At 47.3% G+C, this 24,135-nt stretch overlaps 1 protein-coding gene across 3 annotated transcripts; it reads right to left on the reverse strand.

Annotated features, from left to right (window-relative positions):
• Positions 1–2,977: 2,977 nt before the first annotated feature.
• On the reverse strand, positions 2,978–22,637 carry EIF4E2 (eukaryotic translation initiation factor 4E family member 2). 3 transcript variants are annotated; one of them, XM_075418175.1, is made up of 8 exons: positions 22,550–22,637; positions 21,658–21,772; positions 20,213–20,347; positions 17,637–17,741; positions 14,818–14,970; positions 14,593–14,729; positions 6,072–6,150; positions 2,978–3,465 (listed from the first exon to the last, which is right to left on the reverse strand). In XM_075418175.1, the coding sequence occupies exons 1-7, from the start codon at positions 22,567–22,569 to the stop codon at positions 6,105–6,107; spliced, it is 711 nt and encodes a 236-aa protein (XP_075274290.1). In that variant the 5' UTR covers positions 22,570–22,637; the 3' UTR covers positions 2,978–3,465; positions 6,072–6,104. The 3 variants fall into 3 exon arrangements, with proteins under 3 accessions (XP_075274290.1, XP_075274292.1, XP_075274291.1); XM_075418177.1 differs by lacking the exon at positions 17,637–17,741; XM_075418176.1 differs by lacking the exon at positions 6,072–6,150.
• Positions 22,638–24,135: the final 1,498 nt, after the last annotated feature.

The raw sequence follows: 24,135 nt of genomic DNA on the forward strand, positions 1-24,135 counted from the left end.
GCCTGTTGCTATTCCCGGCTCCCCCTCGCCCTGCTGCCTGTCCCAGGGCAAGGGGCTTCTGAACAGGGCCAGGGACTGTCACCCACCTCACCCCGCCCCGCAGAGCTCCTGCTTCTTCCATGTGAGCTCAGTCAGGGATGAGCTCTTCCAGCCTGCCAGGAGCACGTGACCGAGACCACACTCTCCACCATCCCCGAGCAGTGATTTTACTTGCCCTCTGGACGTCCGTGGGGTTTATCCCCACACCAGAGACAAGGCCAAAACCAGAAGCAGCAGCTGGGATGCTACAGGCCTCAGGCAGCAGATGTGACTTGCAGGAACTGGTGGGGGAACACCTTGCAGGTCACCCTGTCCGGAGCTGGTGGGGTACAGTGAGAGAGGAAAAGCCCCAGCCCAGTATCAGCCCCACACGCCCACATCCCATCAAGAAGCGCTAAGACAGGGCAACATCATCCTCCAAGCATCCCACAAGTGCTCCCCTCCAAAACTGGGGACTCCTTTCTTTCTGGGGGCTGGGAAGCACATTTCCTGCTTAGCTCCAGCTCAGAAACATCCAGCGGAACCCCCCCACCGCTCCCCGAGCCCCCCAGCCAAGCCCAGCCCAGCCATCAGCCTCTGCTTGACCAGCCACAGCCAGAGACACCCAGGGCCCACGAGCCTGCAACAACAGCCCAGCATCCCCCGGGAAAAGAAAATCCCCGGGGCTGGACTGCAGCGCTCGAAGGGGTTCAAAGCCCTGCCAGTTCCCCCAGAGGGATCTGAACAAGTTTAAGGATGGACAAAGCCTTCAGGATGAGGAAAGCAGGGAAGGTCATGACTCACCGCAGATTTGGGGCTCCCACAGCCCCAGGCTTGCTTCCTGAATGAAGAGGATCTGAAACCTTTTTCCTGAGCATGACAGAGGCTCCTTCCCCCCCCAGACAACCCAACAGCTATCTTTTCACCACTCTTATTATCGGGACACTGCAGACCACAACCCAAAAGCCCTGCTAAAAAACCATTTTGGCTCCACCCCTCTCCAAGCCAAGGGGGGCACCAAACCCAGTGCTTGGCACTGATCGAACACTGCTTTGCTTCTGACCTCAGGAGAAGTTGTAGCCTTAAATAGGACCAACTCCACGCCTCAGCCAGCTCGCTCCCTTCAAGTCTGAGCAAGAGGAACCAGTGCTGAGTTCCTCCAAATCTCAACCATGGTGGCAGCGGGAGGAGAGGAACAGCTCCCCAGGGAAGGGCTCTTCCACAGCTCACTCGCAAAGCGTATTTAAGGGCGAACACAGCAGGACTGCAGCATTTTCAGATTTAATAGCAAGCCTGCACTCATCAGCACCAGCTTAGACGTGGGGCATCAGAGGCGAGAAGTGGGCGAGTACATGAAATAGCAGAGGTGGACACGACGTGCAGCTGGGCACAACAACAGGACTAAAGCCGTAAGTGATGTCATCTGCAAGAAGCTAAATGCGCTGTGGATAAAAGGAGCCTGCAGCTAGTATTTCAGCCTTGCCTTGCAAGGCTATTTTTGCTTAGATTGCCAAAATGTAATTACAACTAAATCCCCCCTAACAAATACCGGAGAGCAGCAGGGGAGAGTTGTATTTAAAAGGAATTTTAAGTAGCAGCCGTAGTAGTACCTGATCGCAGCAGGGAAAACAAACTGCGCCTGGAAAAGAGCATTTGGTTGAGACCTGGTGACAAACAAGTGCCAAGAGCAAGAATAGGACCATGGGGTCTTGAGAAACACAGCGAAGGATGCCACCGCAGCCTGGGGAACTGCCCTGCTCCCTGCCCAGCCAGGTGCCAGCAGGCACAAACTGCCTGACCACGGGGAGCAGTCAGCCCACCCTGTCGGCACGCTGAACGTTTCTAGAGACAGCCTAGGACTGACATGCTCCATGCAGAAAATAAACCCTTCAGAACACCGAATATTTTAAACTGTTTTCTCTGTCAGTCTTGGCTGCTTTCAGTCTAGACTTCAATAATAACATGAGGAATTTGCAATTGGAGTCATGAGGCTGAAGGTCTCCCCATCTTCAAGGCCGGTAATTGTCCCAGACATGGGCCACTAGTTCTGCAGTCACGACCAAATTGGCCCAAGCAGCCCCTTCTCCCAGGGGACTGCGGAGAGCTCACAGGCCAGGAGATGTGGCCCATCTCTGCCTGCAGCCTGTCCCCCGGGCCCAATGCAAAGGCTCTATTAAAAATGAAAGGCAATTGTGTGATTCCCCAAGGAAAAGGGGAAAAGGCTAGAGCTGTTAATGAGTACAATTAGCGTTGTAGTCAAGCAGAATTAGAGGAAATAATTAGCTCCTATTGTTTCCGTGGTATCCGAATTGCAGCCATGCCGGCTTTCCAGGCAACAACACATCAGTCTAGCCTCATCCCGGATGACAGGAGGGTCACTCGCAGCCCCTCTTCTGGTCACGGTTTTCATGCAGCTATACGCGGCAGCCGGGGCCATCACCCTCTTCTGCTGCACCCACTGGGGGTCCAGTTTCCCAGATGGCCAGAGACTTGCAAAGCTCAGTGCACCCCAGAAGCACACATGGCTCAGCATTCAGCCTTTCCTTGGATCCAACACAGGGTAGCACTGCTGGCTCTCCACCAAGACAGTCGGAGTCAAGGCAACTAAGCGACAACAAACATCTCTTTGTCCTAGTTTAAGGGAAGCTTGCATCCCTCTCCCCAACAAACAGGGCTGGGTGTAAGGCACTGCTAACCAGGGAGCACAAAGAAGGGGCAAAGACAAAGCAGGCATCTAATTTTTAAGCAAGATGTTACACCTCTTGGTCCTCTGCCCATGTAACTCCACAAATATGGTGAAGTTTGGCCACCGCTGGCACTTGCGGTGCTTTCCTGCTTCATGTAGGTGGGCAGCTCAGGGGAAGGTGCTTTATGGAGGTGGCAGAAGCAGGCCTGGTGCCTTACCACCGCCTAGAGAAATACCATCCTGCTGATTTTTAGACAGAGGCAAAAAAAGAGAGACTGAAAGAAACAAAGAGACCAAATAATTTATTGGCAGAGCTGAAAGGGGGCATTTGAAAACCACAGGGCTGACTCTCAACTGGGAAGCTCCTCCCAGCCGCAGAGAGATTTATAATACTGGTGTCCCTCAGCAAAAGGCTCTGACGTCGAGGCAGAATCCCAGAGATCCTGCATGCCGTGTAGAGAAAGAGGAAAGTGCTGCAAGATGCGGCCCCAAGGGCACACTGCTAATTGAAAGGTTGGCCTCCTGTCCACTGCTAAAAAAAAGTTTGTGTATGACAAAAACAGCCTCTATTGTCACCACTGCTGGAGGGCTTCAGGTGGATCCTTCCTCCAAGGAGGAGTGCGAGAGTGGCCCATGAGTCCCTTCAGATGTCGGAGGGCACTGGTGGAGACCTCTCAGTGCTTTCAACACGGAGAGAGGAGCTTGGTGCCCACTCTTGTTCTCACAATGTGATTTTTGTGTTTCGAAAGCTTGAATTATCCCTGGAAAAGAGGGGAAAAAAAGAGAGGTTAAAGGTGTGCATTCCTTCAGATCACAGCACCCCCCCATTCCACCCACCATGGCTACCAGTGTTGCCACCCCAGTATGCCATTCAAGTCAATGCTCATTAAACCTCCTAAGCAGATCTGCTTTCTAACTAGAGACTTTTCATATAAATCAGCCTGCTGCTCCAGAACACTTGGAACACAGGGAGATCCTGGTTCATCCCCATTCATCGGGAAGAAAAAAGTGTCATCTTCTGCAAGCAAAGCATACGGTACTCTGGAAACCTCCCTGATAGATTCTGGTGTTTAAACAACTTGCAAGATCTCTTCCTTCCCAAACATTTGTCCTCAGGGATTCTGCTTGGAGCACAAATATATCACCAGTGCAACTTTCTCCTGCCTCTGTCCCTTGTATTTAGGCTCTTTTTGTCACGCTGTCAACAAGTTTAGCTCTCTGATCTCTCCTACTTTAGAAGAATATCTAATCTGAAAAGGACGCTTCCCTCAAGTTTAAATAGCAGAGTCTTCGGCAGCTTTTACTCACACAAGTATAGCCAGGTGAGTTGCAGGGGCTGCTGACGAAGGAAGGACTGCTGGTCCACAACCTTCATTTGTTTAGTCTTGCAGCACATGGCAGCAATTGAAGACGGGGCAGGTTACAGAAACCTGTGTCAATGCCTACTGCTAGCCTGTCAGCAGCAGCAATAGGCAAAGCATATTTATGCATTAATATAAAGGTGGTGTGGTTTTTTAAACTCAAATGGAAATAAATGAGATTACAATTATTTTGAGAGGATAGGTTTGGCAGCTCTTCCCGTAACAGGGACAGGGCAGTAAGCTGCACAAACCAAACACCTAGGGATGCCCCAGCACATATCACACCAAATCAGAGGAGATGTATTGAAGAGCAAAGGCAGCAGCTTCAGAAGCAAGGTGCTCAGCAGGACTGTAAAATCCTGCTTAAACCCTTGAGCTATCACTGTCTGCTGCTAAGAGCTGCGCAGTAGCTGCAACATCACAGCACAGTGAATGCTGGAACACCTCCAGGAGGCGGGCTGGAGAGCTCGAGGAGCAAAGGACGTAAAACACACGCTTTAGAGAGGTAAACAAGTTACTCTGCTATGACGTGACAGCAAAAGCCATGCTGGAGACCATCTGCAGAAGACTGGGGCTCACCTTTGCACTTGACAGCAAAGTAGGCTGTGTTGCCATTTGGAAACATGATTCAGGATTCATTAACTGGATTCCAGTTAATTTGCAACAATGGTTTTGGCTTTCCATCCCATACTGTACTCTCACTCGTGCCATCTACCTCAGGAGGACAGCACACTCTTAGTTAGCTCTTTTTCAGACAGGTTTCTACTTTTCACCTCCTTTCACCTTTATCAGAGTGCTCCAGGTCCTCTGCTCATCACTACTTTCCCTGCTCAGCATAGGTAACCCAATACAGTTGAGACCTAAATCAACTCCGCCACTGTTTTCCTATACACTTGGCACATTTACTGCCTTCTGAGACTGGTATTTCATGAAGTGAGCTGGTTTCCTACTCTGGAAGGTAACTTCAATCTGATCTAACAATAACAACACTACTAGGCGCCTGTGTAACACTTTGTAACCGTTGATCCTCACAAAAAGCCAAATCTGTGAGGAAAGATAGATATTATTCTCACTCATGACTTCAGAGCAAACTACGAGAACACTGCTTGCCCAAAGCTGTGGAGGGAGGTTTTGGGCTCCACAGTGGCCCCTCGGAGGTCGGCTGTGTCAGAGCAGCTACAGACCACCACTGGGTGGGAACTGGGCAATGCAACAACTCCTTCCAGCGGGTTCCCCTGCTCCGGCACTTGGCAATGCAGCAATCCCACTTGGCTACGACCAAACACAATGCTCATCGCCAGGCCTCCTGCTAGCCCTTTTTAAGGAAAGGGCCTGTCATCAGGCAAGCGGGCACTGGAGGGGAAAAACAATCTGAGCTGCGAGGCTTGCAACAGCCCTGAGCTCACCTTGGCTACTTTCTCTGCACATGGTCGGTTGCCACTACCAGAAGTAGCAGGTGGTTTCATCTCATTAGCCACAGCATTATTATTTCTAAATACAGTAGCTACTGTGTGTCCTTCCTGAACAAGCTTTTATTGACAGACTAATTTATTCTGCTCCAGCCCACTTGCAAGAGCAAAGGCACGTATGCCAAGCTCCAGGCACCCCTCTCAGTGTCCATCACGTGGATGTGCTTAGCATTCATTTACCACTCTCTATCTGCTTACAGTCAACCCTAGGCAACAGACCCAAGCTGAAGACATACCTCTCAGCCTCCTGGGACCAGGTCTGGGATACAAGTGCCTTGTACAGAGGAAGGACACATTAGCAAAATAGCATACAGCATCACAACAGAAAACACTGAGTGAATGGAGACCACGGTCAATGTTGGTATCTTTGGTCCAAAAAAATTTTTAAAAATGATGCTGACCTTTGGGAAAGAGCCAGTAGCAGAATGGGCCCACCACCAGGCCTACAAGGCAAGAGAACACACCAGCCCACAGGAAGAGGGTTGGAAGCTGAGAGGTATGCCATGGAGTCACGTAGGAAGAAAGATGAGGCCCTACCCTGGGTGTGACAGAGGGAGGGGGAGCGTTCGATCAGCGGCCACTGCTGTTCACCAGGCCATGAAACTCCTCCCAGGCCCTGGCAAGCCAGAGGGAAAAAAAAAAAATGAAACAAAAACCAAAAAAAACAGCACTTCAGATCAAACGCTTCTTAACTTTTAACGAGAGCAGAAACATTCAATGGCGTTTGAAAGGCACTTGTCTTCAGAGAGCAAGGCAATATTCTCTGATAGCCCTAGTGGATAGAAGCATCCTTAAAACCCAGTCAAACATCTGACAGTGCGAGGCAGCTTTAACGTTCTGCACAGACATGAAGCGTTCCCACTGGCTGCTGGTGATACAGCCACATTAATACCCAGAGACAGGTATGACCTTCCCAGTCACAAATGGAATATCCATTTCCTATTGCTAATAAAATAGGCAATGTTACTTCTTTATGGAGGATTATCACATTCCTTGGCTGGTAAACTCAGCCCGTTACCAGCCTCATGCTTCACCACATACCTGCATATGTAGTAATCCCCCCAAAAGGGGCTTCTTTTAATGCCACACGGATTAGTTATTAGGAAATTCTTTGATCAGGCAGCAGAATCCAATTGTTATTAGAAAGTCTTCATTTCCTATTGTAAACCTGCATTGTTAATGATGACCCAGTAAAAACACTACAGCTATCTGAAATGAAAATGTTTTCAGAGAAGTTAGAGGGACAAGCCTAATGCTGCATTCCCTGGTGGAGAATGTTACTGACGGGCGAAGCTAGCAGACTGAAAAATTGCTGTCTGTTTTACGAAGGCAGCATACTGAAAGCCCTCTCAGGGAAAAGATGCCGAGGGTAATGTGGGCATGACTATTATCTTCTGGGATCAGAGACATCAAAGAACGTCATAGTTCTCCATGCCCAGCAAAACAGTGCTGGTGTCTACAGCACATGCCAAGCCGTTCACTGAATCCACAGAGTCCCGTTGAGCTGAAGGGACCTTACAGGGAACCAGGTCAGTCATAAACCCAGACCGTCCTGCAGATATTGTTGCTGGTACTGAGAAGCTGCCTCACATCTTGTTTTCTGCATTGCCACATCAGGCCACTGCAACATGACAGGAGAGTCCAGAAATGGAAATTCTGTATTAGCCAGCACCTGTGCCAAAAATGGACCCCCAGCCTGGCACTTACCTGAGCCTCACAGAGTCAAGCTCCTAACCACCATTCGCAAAAGCAGCTCAGGTGTCATATGCTCTCTGCCAGCAGAGTCACAGACCAAACAAAAAAAAAAAAAAAAAGAGTACACTGGCAGAGTGCCTGTCACGTATGCTCCACAAGACTGTACACCGCATACTGGGCGTCTTACTGGGAACCCAAGAAAGATGGCACAAGAAAGAAGCTTGTCACTGTGGTGTACAGCTTGGAATCTGTGACGCTGCCTTCCCAGACCACAGGACAGCAAACCCCTCTTTTGAAAGCACTGAAGGTGAAATCCTAAAGGTCACCGACTTCAGCACTACCAGTACAAGCCTAGTGAGTGGCAAAACACTCCAGTTCTTCCCAGTTGGAAACTGCCCTGACAAAACTTCCAAGCAGCAACCCATTCTCCACAGCCCCCCAGGTCACGGGCTCCTGTGAAATACCAAGGCGATGAGCTGGTCTGAGAGGGTCCTTGTCTACAGCAGGCTAGGTTTTCTCCTCAGCCTCCCTCCATCCACGGCAGCTCAAAATCCTCCTGATCTTGACTAGGACAGACAAGTGAGCAGCAGTCATTCATGGTAGTCCCAAAGCTACTATCTCTAGCTGACCCTCAGACATGAGCCCACGAAGCCAAAGGAAATGTGAGGGAGAAAGACAGCAAAGGGTGCTAGAGATGCAACAAGACAGCACACAGGACAGCTGTGGTGCATTAGTACACCACCCTTCCCTCAATGTCCAGTTGGGAAAGTGCAGGGCAAAATCAAGGGTGAATCAGTCTGCAGAAGGACCAGCTGACGCATCTCACAGATGATTGCTAAGGTCAGATGTGCAATTCAGCTTGACATACAGCAGTATGCTTTTTGGAGGAGACAAACCCACAAGTGGCTCGTTCTAAGGAAGGCAGCAGCAGCACAGAGGCCCCTAAATGGGAACCTCTCCCTCAAGCCTCCTCAGACACAGTGCTCATCAAGGCCAAGAAATCTTCCAGAGAAAGGACAACTGCATATGTCATCCAGTCAGCACATGGCACCAGACACTGTGGGTACAACTGCCTCCCTCTAGAAGAAAGTTAGGGTGAAGAGAAACTCCACCTGAAGCTCTCTTAGCTGCTGAATACAGGTTGGAAAACTATGCACATCTCCAGCCCTTCTAAAGTCTCTATGTCCATGTCTTCCTCCGACCCCCCATGCCTTGTATTTCTACCATATTTCCATCACCCATAATCACATCTTCTCTCTTTCCTCTCCCACAGTTCTCCTCAAACTCATAACTTCTGTTCGCTGCAGAAAGGACACAAGGGCAGATTATTTGTCAACATAATCGATAATTTATTACCCCTTTCAAACCAAGGAGTTCCCTGTTCCAACATCCCAACAACATCATGCCCGTAGTCCTTCAGCTGCCAAGTCCTTCTCACAGACATAGAAGAAAAGCTCCTCCAGCCAAGAATTTTTAAGCCAAGACTCTCATACATATTATAATACTAATTACTCCAACTATCTGCTGACTCGACTGAAAAAAATCCACCAGGATGTGTCTGCCCTAATGTACCTAAACTACGCTAGCAGAGCAAACTGCTCTCCATTTCGTACCGAACGAGGCTGCCAGTTAATTTCGTCTGGCAGAATCTTTACGACTTGTGACGTGCCAAAGGCACACTGCCAGAGAGTCTAAGAGGTTATTTTTATGTATAGACATTTTTAGTACCTTATTGCTATACTGTTGGCGCAGCGATCAGATACTCAGTGAATTGATCCCCGACACTTAGGTTATTCCAATTGAACAGATGGGAAATGGAAACATTAGCAGGCTAAATAAAGCCAGCCAGAGCTGTTCTTCCACACCCATTCCTGACCCACAACTGTTGAAACTTCCCACCTTCTCCCCCAGTGCCCAGGGTCAGGACCCAGAAAGGGCTCCCTTTATCCCCATCAAGTAAGCTGGGGGAAAAAAAACAAACACAAAAAGGAGCCACCATCATGGACTCCAGCAAAAAGAAGAAAACCAGCCATAGCCACTTCAAGGGACTTTCCAAATCACTACTGTGCAAGCAGCACTAGCTGTTTTCTCCAACCACACTCAATCTTTAAGTCCTAGTAGTTCCCCTTCAGTATTTCCCTGTGCAGCCCTGCCTCCTTACCATCTCCTTTCCCAGCTAAAAAAGGAGACAGAGAGCTCACAGTGCATGCTACCCTCACAACAGCCACCAAGGTCTGTCCCTTCCACCAGTCTGCATGCAACCTCCCAGCACACGGACCATTCACCACTGCACTCTGCAGACATGGCATCCAGAGCAGCACAGCCTCTTCCTGGGTGCTCCCCATGTTCTGTCTGAGTGTTTGGGGTTTGTTCAAAGCCAGTCAAGAACTGAAAACTAATAGCTTTAAAAAATCTAGGATATTCTTCTAGCCTCAAATAATTCTTTCACATATCTGGCAGTATCTGTAGCAAAGGCAAATAGGGAAGCCATCACGACTTTGAAATGAATGCATCTGAACTGACCTCCTTGAAAAGAAACATGAAATAAATAGGTTATAGTCACTTCTTTGGTAAGAGACAGGCCACCAAGATAAGGAACCCTTTTACAAAGTCACAGACACTTCCAAATAAAGCATACTACGGTGACAGAGAACAAATCAACGAATCCATCATTTCAAAGCCCAGGTCAACGGAAGTGCTCTTAGACTTCCAGTATCTGGAAATATTACTGGAACTGGAGAATGGAGTGATAAATTAATTAATTAATCCAGTATTGCAGAGACTCAGAAGAAGATAGCTATCGGATCTGGAAACTCCCCACTCTCCTCTAGCTCTCGGACTTGAAGGAATGAGGGTGAAACAACGCAGCTCTCCAGAGCCGACAAGACCCAAAGCAATCTGTCTTCCACTGACAGGCATCAGACAGCGTGTATGGGTCCCATCTGCAAACCGTCTAACTTTAGACAAGGTTAACCCTGCCCACACCATTTCATATACAATCAAAGACAAAGATGACACAACTAAGACAGCAGCATTGAGGAGTTCTTCTAAGCTCTTGGAAATTAGCAAGCAAATGGAAACCAGTGCTATAAAAATGTTACAGAGCTATAGAATTAGCTGAACTCTGAAGTAACAACAACGGAGACTTCTCACAAGGACCCCACCACCAGCTTACTGTCTCACAAACACTGGTCTTCTTGCCAAACACCTGCCACTTCCATGGGCATTTCCCTTCCTCGTTCGTCACTTTTTTGGTTATTCCTCACCTTTTTGTCCTGAGAACCTTGCCCCTGCACTCTTACAGTGCACACCTTTGTTCCCTCCACAGGCTATCTGCTTATTTCCTAGCTAAAATATAGTCTGAGGCGATTTCCTCCAACTGCCTGCAGCGAAATGATCCCAGTGCCAGCCCTATTAAGATCAACTATTCTTCTCATTTACTCGAGCCATCCCATTAGTTAACAGTGGTGACTTTGAAAGGAAAGGAGAGTTTTATACCCTGCTCAGCTCTCACTGCAGCAGGCACTTACAAATAACTGAAGCTTTGTTTTCAGAAAAAGCAGCCTTGCTTTAGAGCTGACAGGACGATCCATAAAGTCACATAGCAACCAAAATATTTCCAAGATCAGCCCGCTCAGTGGCTGCCTGCTGTATGGCCACAGGTCTGGTCTCTCCTGGCATATGAAGCAATGTTTGCCTGGGATTCCTGGACAGTAATGCAGGTGGGAGCTCTCAACACAGGAGATCGTCACTGACCACACAGTTATCACGCTGGAAAAGAAAGGCTGACACCCCCAGGTAGGGCAAAGGTGTATGCAAAATAGCCAAGCACTTCACGCTGTAATGCTCAAAAATCAAACTTTACAGTGATCACTTCCCCTCCACCCATCTCCCAACTGCAGTTCACTCACTACAGATATCTGAATATTTTCAGTGGGTTCATGACCAGACTGTGGCCAGCAATATTCTGCTTTCAAAAAAAGCACAGTGCACCTCCTAAGGCAGCAAAAGTAAGGGGCAATTTTTTTTTTCTTAATTCCAAACCACAGAGAGTGCCACTGTCCAGAACCCACTGTCACTGCTGGACCATGTCACCTCCAAGGCACTGATGAGCAGAACCTATTAAGTGGTTCCCTACATCCGAGTGCACCTCTCTCAGTCCACCTCCAACAGAAGAAAGAGAAGCGATTTCTCTCCAGCTACTGAAACAAGGTAGCCCACAAAACATCACGTGTTCTTTTCAGGCTCTCAGCACTGTAATGTCTAAGGTACTATAAATCCCCTGGAATTAAGCAGAATCCAAGAGACTGCTCCAGCTCTTCTCGCAAGATTGGAAATTAATACAGACTAGGCTGACCCTTCCACTCGCTGGGATTTAGGCAGCTTGTCAATATCACAAGCGAGAGAAAGGACAAACACAGGAAAATTGCAATGAAAGATCTGCTTATCTAGCTAAATGCACAAGCCCCACCACTGAGAGCAGAAAGGACAGAATGCAGAATAGCTCCTTAGAATAGCTGTGAAGCAACAGATACTTTTCAAACGCAGCTTGGCAGCACCACCGCTTTCCGAAACAAAGGGGGCTGCAGCCTCACTGACAACTCATGAAAAATGGTGTCTAAAAATGAGTTAATATGAAACGCATCATCACAAAAGGAATATAGAAAACCTGAAACACAGGGCTCAGGTTCCACAGTGAGGGGCATGCTAGCAATTTCTACAGAAGCATTCATTTACAGTGTGTCAAAAGCTAATCCAGGTCAATTCACTACCTAAAAGTCAAGGTTTTGAGAAACGCCTGTTCTTTTCTTGCTAAGCGTGCTTCCTTCCCCAAAGCACAATCAATGCCAATCAAACCCTGCACATGAGCAGAGCTCTAGTGGAGAGATGTAGCCCATACAAATGAAAAATACCTCCAGCCCCCCTAGAAAGGCAGCCCTGACAAAGCCTACAGCATGGCTCTTCCATTAGAGCCTTTCATAAAACACAGCCAGAGTGTGAATATAGAGTGCTGGCTAGAAAGCCCTCCTGAGTCATAAATCACATGGTACATGCGCAGCGTAAGCTGAGTTTATTCATGACGGACAGTATTTCAACAGGGCTTGATAGATGGGTGAGGCAAAGGAGCCAGACTTTATGGGGGACAGAACTAGTTACACAAAAGATTCTTCATTAGTGAGAGAATCTTAAAGATATAAAGCATAGCCAAGCAGAGTCAGACTGAAGAGCTGTCCTGCTCTTCTTTGTCAACGAAGCAGGCACTGTCACCCCTCTGCAGCTGCTGCCGCTTGCTGCCTGCTGGTACCAGGCAAGAAAGGCACAAGAAGTCGGTCCACGCAACACTACACAGAAACTCTACTGACAAGCAGTTCTGCTCTGAATTTACACCAGTGCCATTAGAAGGAAATGTTGGACAGCACTGCAATCAGACTGCTGCAGCTCAAGCGAGGCAATGGAAAAAAAGAGCTCTCATGATCCCCTACAGGGCGGAAGGTTAATTGCTTAGATCTACCTCACTAGGACGGCATCAAACCAACTCCTGACTGTCCCTGCTATCCACGGAAGAATACATGGGAGACAAGCCAGCCCACCCCTATTCAAGAATTGCTCCCAGCTGTAATCTGAGCTACTAAACTCCATTCCTCAAACACCTGTTATTCTTGGACAAGCTCATTTTGTGCCATAGGTCAGGAGCACAAAATGAAACGTCGATGCTATGCGGGAAGAGAGGGCAGCAAGCATAGCATGTTACACCGGTAGGGAAATAAGCTGACAATATTGGATGCACCATCACTCAGGGACTGCCACCCGCCAGAGCAAGAACAGTTACAAACATTGCTATAGCAGCATTCTGTCCTAGGAAGTGCTGATGGTGATACCTTATAAGGGAAAGGCCACGTCATTTCCATTCTGAACTTGCTACACGAACCACCACCACAGCATCAGACAGCTGGGTCAGGACACAGCCCTCCCTACACAAACTGAGAGAAGTCAAACACCTCTCTTCTCCCACTGCAAAGCTGCATCACCACAGCCTGCATTCTGCTACTGCTGAACAAGAGTAAAATACCCTGTTATGAGCACTTTGCTACCTCGTTTACATGGACAGAGTGTCGACAGTGCCCTCTCCTGGCACAAAGCGCATGAGAAATGTTACTGGCAAAACCATGAATATGAGATTTCAACAACAGAAGTGGGAACTTTCAGAAACCAACGCTGCCTGGAAAAGATTCAGTTTAATAGTAATAATTTCTCCTTCCCTTCTCTTTCCCACGCGCACAGGAGGGAGGGCCACATGGAACACTAGATGCCTACAAGCAGTTCAAACGAGACCTCCGTATTACTGCTAGTGACCCACACTCAAAATTGGCCACAACTGAAGTTAGCTGTCTGCTAAAAACAGGATTGATCTCACCAAACTGTTTGACAGCACACTGATGACAGGGTGATTACGTGGAAAGGATAAGCTAGCATAATGACAGGAAGTCATGAAAGGTACTTGCACCCTGATTACGGGCTAGATTAGAAAGCTCACTGCTCTATCAACATCTTACTAATTTGTTCCATTTCTTTTTCCGGGTACACCTTTTCAAGTGTTAATTTAACCAATATGACCTAATCAGTGTATTGGTTTATAATATGCTTAAGAAAAAAAGAAAAAAAAAAGTCTACATTATTCACTTCTAACTAATACCTACATATGCAGTTTTTCGTCACTTTGTGGGAAATAAAAGTCACCCTGAATGGCCTGGTATGGTAAGCTGTAATAGCTTTATTTAAAAATACAGCTGTCCTCTCTGCGTACCGTGATCTTCTAGTCTTGTTAAAGAGCCTCTGTCACCAGGGCCTGGAAGACTTAATATACGACGTTTATTATGATTAGAAATCATTTGTACAGCACTGTAAATTCACACAGCACTTTCCCAAGACCATTTATAAATCTAATGGCACTATAAATCCCCGTTAGCTTCCGCACTTTATTCCCCAGAATTCCTATTTATTCAAATGATCTTGTACCCCCCCACTGCAATCTTCTCTTTGAATACATCAAGCCCCAGTCCCACACTGGCCTGCCCATCTCCTAAGTGACAAGCTGGGTGGATTGCTAATAAAGCCCTGGACTTTACATTTCAAAAAAATAAGGTTTTACTATTAGAACCAAATGTCCCTAACAACAGCACAATAATGACACAGATATTTGGCTTTCAACGCACACTGGCAACAATTGCTGCTGTCTGTGTTACTGTTCGCAGCAAACAGCCCCAACGCATATGAGCACTTCTCTTAATTCTTGCGATCTGCATTAAATTGCTCAAGCACGCACGCAACCAGCAGCAGGCCCTCCCCCTGCTACCACACGTACTTGATGCTATCGGTGTGTGTTTTATATTCCATGATGGTGTTGGGAGGTAGGTTGAGCACTCTTCGTAACGTATCGCGTATCCGGGCTGTTGTGGCCTGGTCGCTGGCTGTCTTGTTCCATATAGAGATAATATCCTCCTACAGAACAGCATGTGAGGGGTAAGCAGATGGTACTGTTTGTAGCCCTGCCAAATCGAAATACATGCCAGTTCTCATAAGCGCTTACCTGGAATCGGACAGACACGACTGCCCCACAGATTTCTTCCCCCACCATAAACTGCTCTCCCAGCATTGCCAGAATGAGATTCTCCCAGCATCGTGACGCTAAGCCCTTTCGCAGACGGATAATCCATTTGCCACCATTTTTGTTGGCATCATCCTAGGAAAAGGGGCAAGAAATCGATTTGTTTTCTTCTAGCTATTTTTCTGCTTCCCACAAGACAGCAGAGCCACAGACAGCAGCAGATATTGATTGGGTGGGGCAAGGGACAGAATGGAGGTACTTTCAAGCAAAAGCATTTTGCTTCTCTTCCATACAAACAGAGACAGAGATATACCACTTACTTTGAATACAAAGTATTTGAAACAGTTCGCAGTGATATTTAAAAGCAAGTGAAAAGTTGATAAACGCTTTCCTTCCACATTTCCAGGAATGGGCTCGCAAGTTAACACAGAAAGGACCAGTCTGCTCTCTGTGAAGCACTGACATTATTACACATCATACAGCTGAATGGTCATTCCAGACTGCGGTGACCCAAGGAAATAACGAAAAATGAGGGGAGAGACTAAAGAAAAAATTTATGCTAAGCACCCAGTCCATCACATCAATATTGTGATTCCATATGTTGCACCTGAAAAAGAGCTGAAAACTACTACAGACTCCCCTGCTACACAGAACACACATCTATGTCAAACAGCAGCTCCTCCTCTGTGCAGCACGCTGTGGCATTCCCTTGTACAACACTGTAGCTGGAAAATCTTACAAGGTGAGAGGGGAACAAATTCCATCCAAAGCCAAAGAGAGAGAGGTAAGAATAAGACAAACAGGCGACAATTAGGAAGTGAAAGGGAAGAGAGGTCTAGGACAGATACAGAGAAGAACAAAGGATAACTCAGAGGGGACCGCACAATACATGACATCCCTGGCCAAATCACCAGCAATCACCTCTGCCAAGCTGGACACACCTTAAAGATGCTAGGCAAGGGAGCCCAATCCTTCTTAAGGAAACAAAGTTATTTTAGCCTTAAAGCTTCTTTAGGGCTCAGATAAAACTAAACATTTGTGTGCCTTCAGAGACAGCAAGTGCTAATGAAGCAATCCTGACAAACACGGAAGTGCCAGCCTAACAGCAGCATTCACAAGACTCCCAGCTTTCAGGAATGTGCTAAAGCCTATAATGAAAGCAGAAGGCATCAGCTCCAGACAAAAGTCAAAGCATGAGAGCAGCTACATGCAAGGCAAAGATTCCAAATCAGCACAAGTTCTACGAATGTGGCATACTCCCATGAGATGCAAGCTACTTTCTGATTAAGCATCCTTGATTTCCAAGCTGTGAACATCACACTCTCAGAATTAAAGCCGCCTAGGCTTCAATCTTTAAGCACGGAGTTGGGTTTAACTTTCCACAATGCCTAAGGGGGGTCGGAAGAGAAAGTGGTCTTGCTCATAATATTTACAAGTTGGTTTAAGCAGGTTCAAGGCTACAAGGAGAACAGTGATCAGGAGGCAGATGCTGTGGTATGTGTTTTACGGTTATTGATAGTTTTCTTTCAGGTTAAACAAACTTCAGTTCAGTCAAGCATTTGATTTCCCTTTACCAGAATAATAATGACCAGCACCCAGTAAATCACCAGGGAACATTATGCTTAGCATTTCTGACTTTACACAGAAAAGGTGCAGATGGATCCAGAAAAGGATCAGAGCTACATACATGCATACATGTGCCTATAAGAATGACAGTAACTAGGGATTAGTTTGGAAGAGAGAAGAGCATAAACAAAGCCCTACCAAGCAAGCATCAAAGGGAAGGCCAGCAGCAAGATCCCAGGTCCTCTTCTATAAATAAAAGGGAGTGGGGCCAGAAGTAAAAAAACAGATCTCTCCACCCTCATCTTAAAACTGCTAGACAAATGCTTTATAGAAACTGTGGTATCATTACCTTGTGGACTCTCTGGTTGACACATTATATGAGCAGCTAGCTCACCAGGAGTCCGAAGAGGGTTAAACATTTTATATAAATTGTATTTGCAGTAACTGGCTATAAAACACCTTACTTAAAATAATTGCCAACTAGGGTCACATATAAATTTCTCAGGACCAAGCAGCATAATTAGGTACTTCAGAGCAACACATAAAAATCCTCATATTGCAAATGGTATTGGTCATTGCTGGAAGCAGGCCAGGAACTGGAAGAATCATTTACTGGGCAAAGATTTTTTTTTGTTCTTTTTAATAGATTTGGATAGGAATGAACAGAAGCAAACTAAGTGCCCTGAAACATAAAAAAGCAAAGGAAGGGCTAAGTCTTCCTTCCATCTCCAGCTCTACATACAGCTGTAGGCATTTAACCATACACACCACTTCCTTCCTTGTCTGCAAAAGCAGGGTTGGTTTCTTATAAGCTTTGTTGAATTCCACTTACAGAGGTCCAGCCCTTCTAGAGGAATACCCCACACTGCTGTCACTGGACTAAGCTATAAGGGGCAAGTGTCTATATGAGGAGGCACACGGCTTAGTTGGGGTCCCCACTTCGTTGGGCTCCAGGCAACGTTGCCCAGAGATCCTCTGCACCCACAGGCAAAGGCCTGTTCTGCAGCCTTTGGGGGAGCGCAGCTAGCAGCTGTCTGCATCTACCTTCTCCTCTGCCAGCAGGTCACAGGACTGCTAGGTTACATGAGACAGAAGAAAAAGGAAAGCCAGAAGAAAGGACTGCACCCAAGAGAAGCCTGGAGTGTCACTGAATGACAAGAGTCACTTCACTGTAGAAGGTTTGCTCCAGAATACTCTGGGAAAATATCAAGGCAGAAATGAGAGCTCCAACTCACCTCCCACATGGGTTTGATACCCTCTTTGAAAAGATGGAAGTCACTATGGCCTGTCAGGTCCCCAGGACGTACCATGTGACTGTAAAACCTCCAGAACTGCTCCACCTGCAATGACACGAATCACACAATGAGGCTGTTCAAACTGTTCACAGCCAACATTCCTAAGGAACAGGCTTCCCTTTCTACACTGGCTGGCCAGAGCCACCTTCCCCTCTTCTGTTCTACCTTCTTGTCACAAGGGTGTTGATCAGGATACCCAGAAGGCAGCAACAGGATCAGAGCTTGGGTCCCTGTTTCTGACTGGCTCCATTACCAGACGGCCAGGTGAAACATTCAACAGCTGTCTCCAAAGTCACTTGGTGTTTGTCTGAAGAAAACTGCTGCTCTGGAGAACAGTTTCAAATATATGTAAATCCTACTGTCAAACTTTCAATCAGTGGATATCTGTCAAGTGCATCAGCTACAGCCAAGCCTCTCTACACTATACACATCAGCCCTGCATTAACCACTTCTCTCTGCAATAGAGAAGACCATAGGAGCCTCCAAATGAGACATTTTTTGTATTTAATTTTCCTGTATCCAGGTCTTAAGACAAAAGACACATTCTGGTGCTGATTTAAGATCTTACGGCACCATTCAGAACTTATAATTAAATATCTCTTGTTTCCTTTTACAGTCTGCCATGGTACACTTGGACCGCTTTGACCAGTTTCCATTCTGGCACCCCTGTGTCTACTTCACACAATCTGATCAGAGGGCAAGGAAATTGTCTTTTCTAATTCTCAAAAATAACTTTTTAATCCTTTGAGATTCTCTGGATAAGAAAGGATTTTAGAGAAGCTGGATCTTTAAAACAAAGCAAGGCACTGGAAGAAATTATACCAGTTTCCCTACTTTAAGAAGACTCTACTCACTAAGACAACAGCTATAAAGCAGACCAGCAGTGAAGCTGGGGGGGTCAGACACCATCCCAAGTATTTTATCAGAGACCTTAATGACTTGGTCAGCACTTGGAATTCTGTTCCAATCTCTGACCTCTGCCATCCATGCAGGAATTTGTTTTTATAGCCACTAAAATTATGAACCAAGACTGTGGTGGCATCAAAAGCAATCGGTTTTTGTCAAACACATCCACATGCAGTGTGGAAATTATTCTTACACCAAGTGAATATGCCCTCTAGCGGTTAGCATTTAAAAGCTTTTAGAGCTTCTTACTGAAAAGCAAAGAATAAATCTGAACCCAGATTCAGGCTCAGACATTTCTTTCTGAAGTCTGTTTTTCCTCCTCCTTAAACAGAATTTGGAACCAAACACATTATCAGATCTGCTTGCCGGTCTCCCTCCACTCTAACTGGACTCTAGCACTTCCAGCCTACAACAGCAACCACAAATTCTTTGCAGCAAAGAGCAGACAACAGAACGTGTGAAGCTTTTCCTCTAAGGAGCTAAAAATCAATGTTACGTCTACACTGGTTTAATAGACTGAAAAGTTATTGCCAGATCATCATGCAGCAGCCACATTTTTCATTCACTGAACTAAACGTACTTGCTTACACAGGGGAATAAGAGCAGTAACCACCCATGATGACTGGCTTAGATCTATTCTTCCCACTCTTACCCTATGTAGATGCAGTAACACAGCCCAGCTGCTTGGACGGGCATATTTTTGCAGCCTCCAGCAGGGATAAAGGGATGTTGTTAAAAATTGTCACATTACAGAAGATCGAGATATACTTGATGGGCAAAATTAACATTTGCAAGAGACCCTGCAAAATCTGGACATTAGGTTTGAAAAAAAGCAAAAATAAAAAAGAAAGCAGCCAACAGACTTCCCAGCCTTGTAGAATGGCATTGTATGTGGTGCCTCTATACAACAGAGACATGTTTTGCTTATGTATCTGGGGATCTTTATGACAGTTTTACACTGCCAGTACCATACAACAACACAATACTGCCTTTCCAGGATACGCTCAATTTATTCCAGGAATAAACAATCACAAATAGTGGAAATGGAAAGGGAGAGCAGTTTGCCTTTTAATGAACTTCACTGCAACACCAAACTGCACCTCAGCCATCACTTCCAGACAGACAACTGGCCACCAGCTGCTCATACAGACAGCATGCCAGATGCCTGTCCCAAACCCAGTCTTTGTGGTGGAAATACGGGCAGGGGGGAAGTGGAGGAGGGGCGGGACTGTACAGTCTTTGCTTCACACCTACAATGCATCCAGAAAAGCTGTTCCTTTCCTCTCTTGCTTACCTGTCCAGTTCTGCTCCAGCTGGCAGATATAAGCTACATGGGAGTTCTTTTCATTTTCTATTGTTATGCCAGCTACCACCATTACTGTAGGCACAGATGTCTAGCACAGGGCAGAGGAAAACCACTTCAGACATGTCACCTGCTGTAGGTAATTCAAGAACTCATACATAAGTCACGGCAAATCACTCACTCTGCTCTGTTCCTGACAACAAGAGAATAGCCTGCACGCGCATACACCTAGCACACAGGGAGTAAGCCAGCCACGGTGACCGTGCCATGCCCAAGCAGCACAAGGACAACACGGATATATACTCACGGAGGCAAAGGTGCCGATCTGTTTGATGTTCTGTTCGTAACTCTGTGAGCTGGTGGGCCTCCCGGGTGTTCGTCTGGAGTACCAGAAGGTGTAATTATACTGCAAGGGGTGCTCAGCTGGCCCTGGGACAACAGCCTGCAGAACAGAAAAGCCTGCTTACCCCTTATACGCTCCTCTAAAAGGGGAATGGGAAAAATTACAATCACCGCATCAGAAGTCCACATGTTCCTGCCCTCACAAACTATAAAACAAATAACTGATCCTCGTTTTTACAGAAAAATACTATTTCTGCTAATTGTCTGAAATGGACAATAAGGCTAACAGCAGCTGACTAATTCAAAGAATATTAGAGCTTTGCAGTGCAGGGATGGCTAAGGTAATAATAACTTAAGCTCAGGAGAGCATCACAAAAAAGCAACCCTTGTAACTATTAGAGGCAGTATGACTAAGTTTTCCTTTAGTCCTTAACTGTGCCTGTCTCAAAGGAAAAAAGACCAACTAAAAAGGGCAATGGGAGAGTTATAACTTTTTCAAATTCACAAAAAAAAGACACTCTTCTTTGCTGGAAAGAACAAAACCCATTTATACTCAACCATGATTCAAAAGCAATTATAAGTCTTTGATGACACCAACTCCCTTAAGCAACCAACACCCTAACACTCCAGCAGGATTAGTCTTAGAACTTGTTACGTCAGCTTTAGCAGAACCTATTGCTATCAGTGGACAGCAATCATTTTTAATTTCCAAAACACCCATTTCTGATTAAAAAGATTCTCACAAGCTTAAAAGAGGCTAACGAGAACTCCTTACCCAAGTCAAAACTGAAGAAAAAAACAAACGAAAAAGCCCTTATCTTGTATCACTTGATATTGTTACAGGAGTTACAAGAGCTTAAATCTCTACTCTCCTCTTGTCTATGGTAAGTTTCTAAGGATTGCATTACTTCAGACAGAATAGTTATCCTAAGCACAAGATTGAAAAAAAAAAAACCAAAACAGGACAGATATATGCCTTCTTAACTAGGCTACACTACACATACAGAGACCCATCTTAAGAGCTATTTCAACAGTGGCACGAACACAGCCTGTTAAACCAACTGCAAGCCACTACTCCCCTGTCAATCAGTCCTTCCCCCACATCATCTTCCAAAAAAATTTTTGGGGAAAATAAAGCTTCATTTCTTATTTCTGTTCAAAAGCCTGGCAGAGTACTAACTGTGTTTGTGAAGGGAGCATCCACCTCTCAGATTATATACCTCCAAAAACTACATCAAATTATCCAAATGCTATCATATTATCCAAATGCTTAACTCTTCTGCCTTCATTACAACAGTAACAGTGCGTTAAACAACCAGAGCCCACCAACAAGTATTTTCCTTATCCCTGAACTGGGAACTGATTCTCTAGCACTCCCACATCACGCCTTAGTAATGGAATGCACGGTACCTTCCTCTTCGTCGTACTCTGTGGTTTCTCTCGATCATTCTTTTCCTTCTCACTGTCTTTCTGTGTGTTATTCTCCTCATTCTGGTCATGGTCTCCACTATCATCATCTTTCAATCTGATAAACAGCAAAGAACGTTTTGCACAGCTGAGAAGGTTCATACCAAGCCCCAGCAGTCTCGACTTCCGAGCTCCTTCTTGGTACAAGGGCCATCAGCATTTGGAAATCTATACTTAACAGCCCACACAGTAAAAAGTACTACTGCTTTGCATGGACAAAGCCCATCGCAGGCATCTTAGGCACGCACTTTTAAGCTGAAGTGAGCAACAAAATGCCTTTTTAGAACAAACTCAAGCAGTTTGTACTAGATACTGATCTGCCACATAAAAACCCAGCTACTTGTCCGGGTACCTAAAACCGAACACGAAGGCCTGCCGCTGTACCTCTGCCGACTCCCCTCCGCCCAGCTCCCCACGCCCTGCGCACAGCAGGGGCAGCCCCTCGGGCGAGCAGACACCAGGCCAGCGCCCTGCGCCCCACAGGCCTCTCCGCCCGCCCCACCCCCTGCCGGGGGCCGGGACAGACGAGCGAGAAGCGGGGCCAAAAGGCGGCCCGGCGACTCTCCACAGAGGTGCACGGCGAGGGGATACCCCGCCGTGAGCAGAGGTTTATGCCGCCGCACCGCTGCCCCCAGCCCTCGGGCCCGCATCCCCTCAGGGCCGGGCCGGGCTCGGAGGGGAGGAACGGGGCTGTGCGCGGCCCCGTGACTCATCGCGTCTCGCCCGCCCGGCGCCGAGGCAGCGGCGGCGGGGAGCGCCCGGCAGGGAGCGGGGCCGCGCAGCCCCCCGCAGCGTTGGGGGGGAGAGGTTGGGGAGGGCCGCGCCGCCGACTCACGCGTCGAATTTGTTGTTCATCGTCGTTCCCTGCCGCCACCTCCGTCCACCTCAGCGACTTCCGCTCCGCCGAGTCCGCACTCCACAGCCTTCCGCCGCTTCCGGCGAGAGAGCGGAGGGGAAGGGAAAAGGTAGGCTCCCGGTCGCCATCTTGAGTGCGGACTCTGGCGGAACGCCCACGGCGGGGCAGCCGCCATTTTGAGTGTGGCGGGGGGGGGGGGGGCAGAGCCGCCATGTTGGGTGTGGCGTGAGGCGGGTCCGCCGCCAGAGGCGGGAAGCTCCATGAGGTGGGCCTGGCGTCGAGCCGTCTCCTCACATGACGCCCGCTGGGGCGAGACAGCGGGTTCGAGTAGCTTGCTGTTTTATTCATAGTGCTAATTTGTGTCTAGTAGATACAGTTGTAGCAGTCAAACAGTCACTCTTTAAGGAGTCTGCCCAACTCACCTCCTGTGGTGACAGGCAAGCCCCAGCGTGGCCGCTGGCATTCCTTTTCCCTTCAGTGCATAGCGAGGGACGGCGCAAGTCTTGCATAGGTGGGGCTGGAGATGATCCCCACACAGGCCGGCCATCAGCGTCCTTCACTGCATCCTGCGAATAGATCTGTCGAGATCTGCAACTCATTGCTATGGCTGGTGACTGTTTCTGTAGCATGCCCCACCCAAGACGTGGATAGGGCCCAGGAAAGGGAAGAGGAGAGGAAAAACTACCATACCAGTGAAGAGCCTGCAAGGCCTGGAGTGTTAGTAGATGATAACGGACAGTTTACAGAGGTCAGGGGAGATAGTCTATCCTCACACTTTATGAATCCATTCCCCGGTTACCCCATGAGCAGACTATCTTCTTGTAGCATTTTGAAAACCTCTGACCAATAGTTTCTGCTCTATGGCAGAATTAGCACATGGATTTATGACTGCTGTAGTTTCTGTTTCTCCATCAACTTGTGATATGTAGAGAGTCAGAGAAAATCCATGGCCAAGTCAGGAATATGAAAAAAAGGTATTAAACCTACATAAGGTACAACATAGACCCTGTTACTATAGTGTCTGAGTGTATTTATCCTTGCAAAGCACAGTAATGTGATGCTGAAATTCCTAACTTCACTATTTGGAAGCAAAGGCAATGGGTGTCTCAGCAACATACCTGAAATCATAGAAGTATGGCAGAACAGGGAACAGTGGTCTCCCCAAGTTGTAGGCTTGCAGATGACACCAATCTGGGCGGGAATGTTGATCTGCTTGAGGGTGGGAAGGCTCTGCGAAGGGATCTGGACAGACTGGATCGATGGGCCGAGGCCAGTCATATAAGGTTCAACAAGGCCAAGTGCTGGGTCCTGCAACTGGGTCACAATAACCCCATGCAATGCTACAGGCTTGGGGAGGAGTGGCTGGAAAGCTGCATGGAGGAAAAGGACCTGGTGGTACTGATTGACAGCCGGCTGAACATGAGCCAGCAGTGTGCCCAGGTGGCCAAAACGGCCAGCAGGATCCTGGCTTGTATCAGGAGTAGTGTGGCCAGAAGCAGTAGGGAAGTGATCATGCCCCTGTACTCGGCACTGGTGAGGCCACACCTGGAGTACTGCGTTCAGTT

The sequence above is a fragment of the Opisthocomus hoazin genome, chromosome 4 (genome assembly GCF_030867145.1).
Source record: "Opisthocomus hoazin isolate bOpiHoa1 chromosome 4, bOpiHoa1.hap1, whole genome shotgun sequence".
Lineage (NCBI taxonomy): Eukaryota > Metazoa > Chordata > Aves > Opisthocomiformes > Opisthocomidae > Opisthocomus > Opisthocomus hoazin.

Excerpts from the sequence above, each read along its gene's own strand:
- EIF4E2 (XM_075418175.1), bottom strand. The coding sequence starts at position 22,569 with ATGAACAACAAATTCGACGC. Across the intron at positions 20,348-21,657 it reads AGAGTACGACGAAGAGGAAG|GCTGTTGTCCCAGGGCCAGC; the intron begins GTACCGTGCATT and ends TCTGTTCTGCAG. Across the intron at positions 14,730-14,817 it reads TCGTGTCTGTCCGATTCCAG|GAGGATATTATCTCTATATG; the intron begins GTAAGCGCTTAT and ends GCTGTTCTGTAG.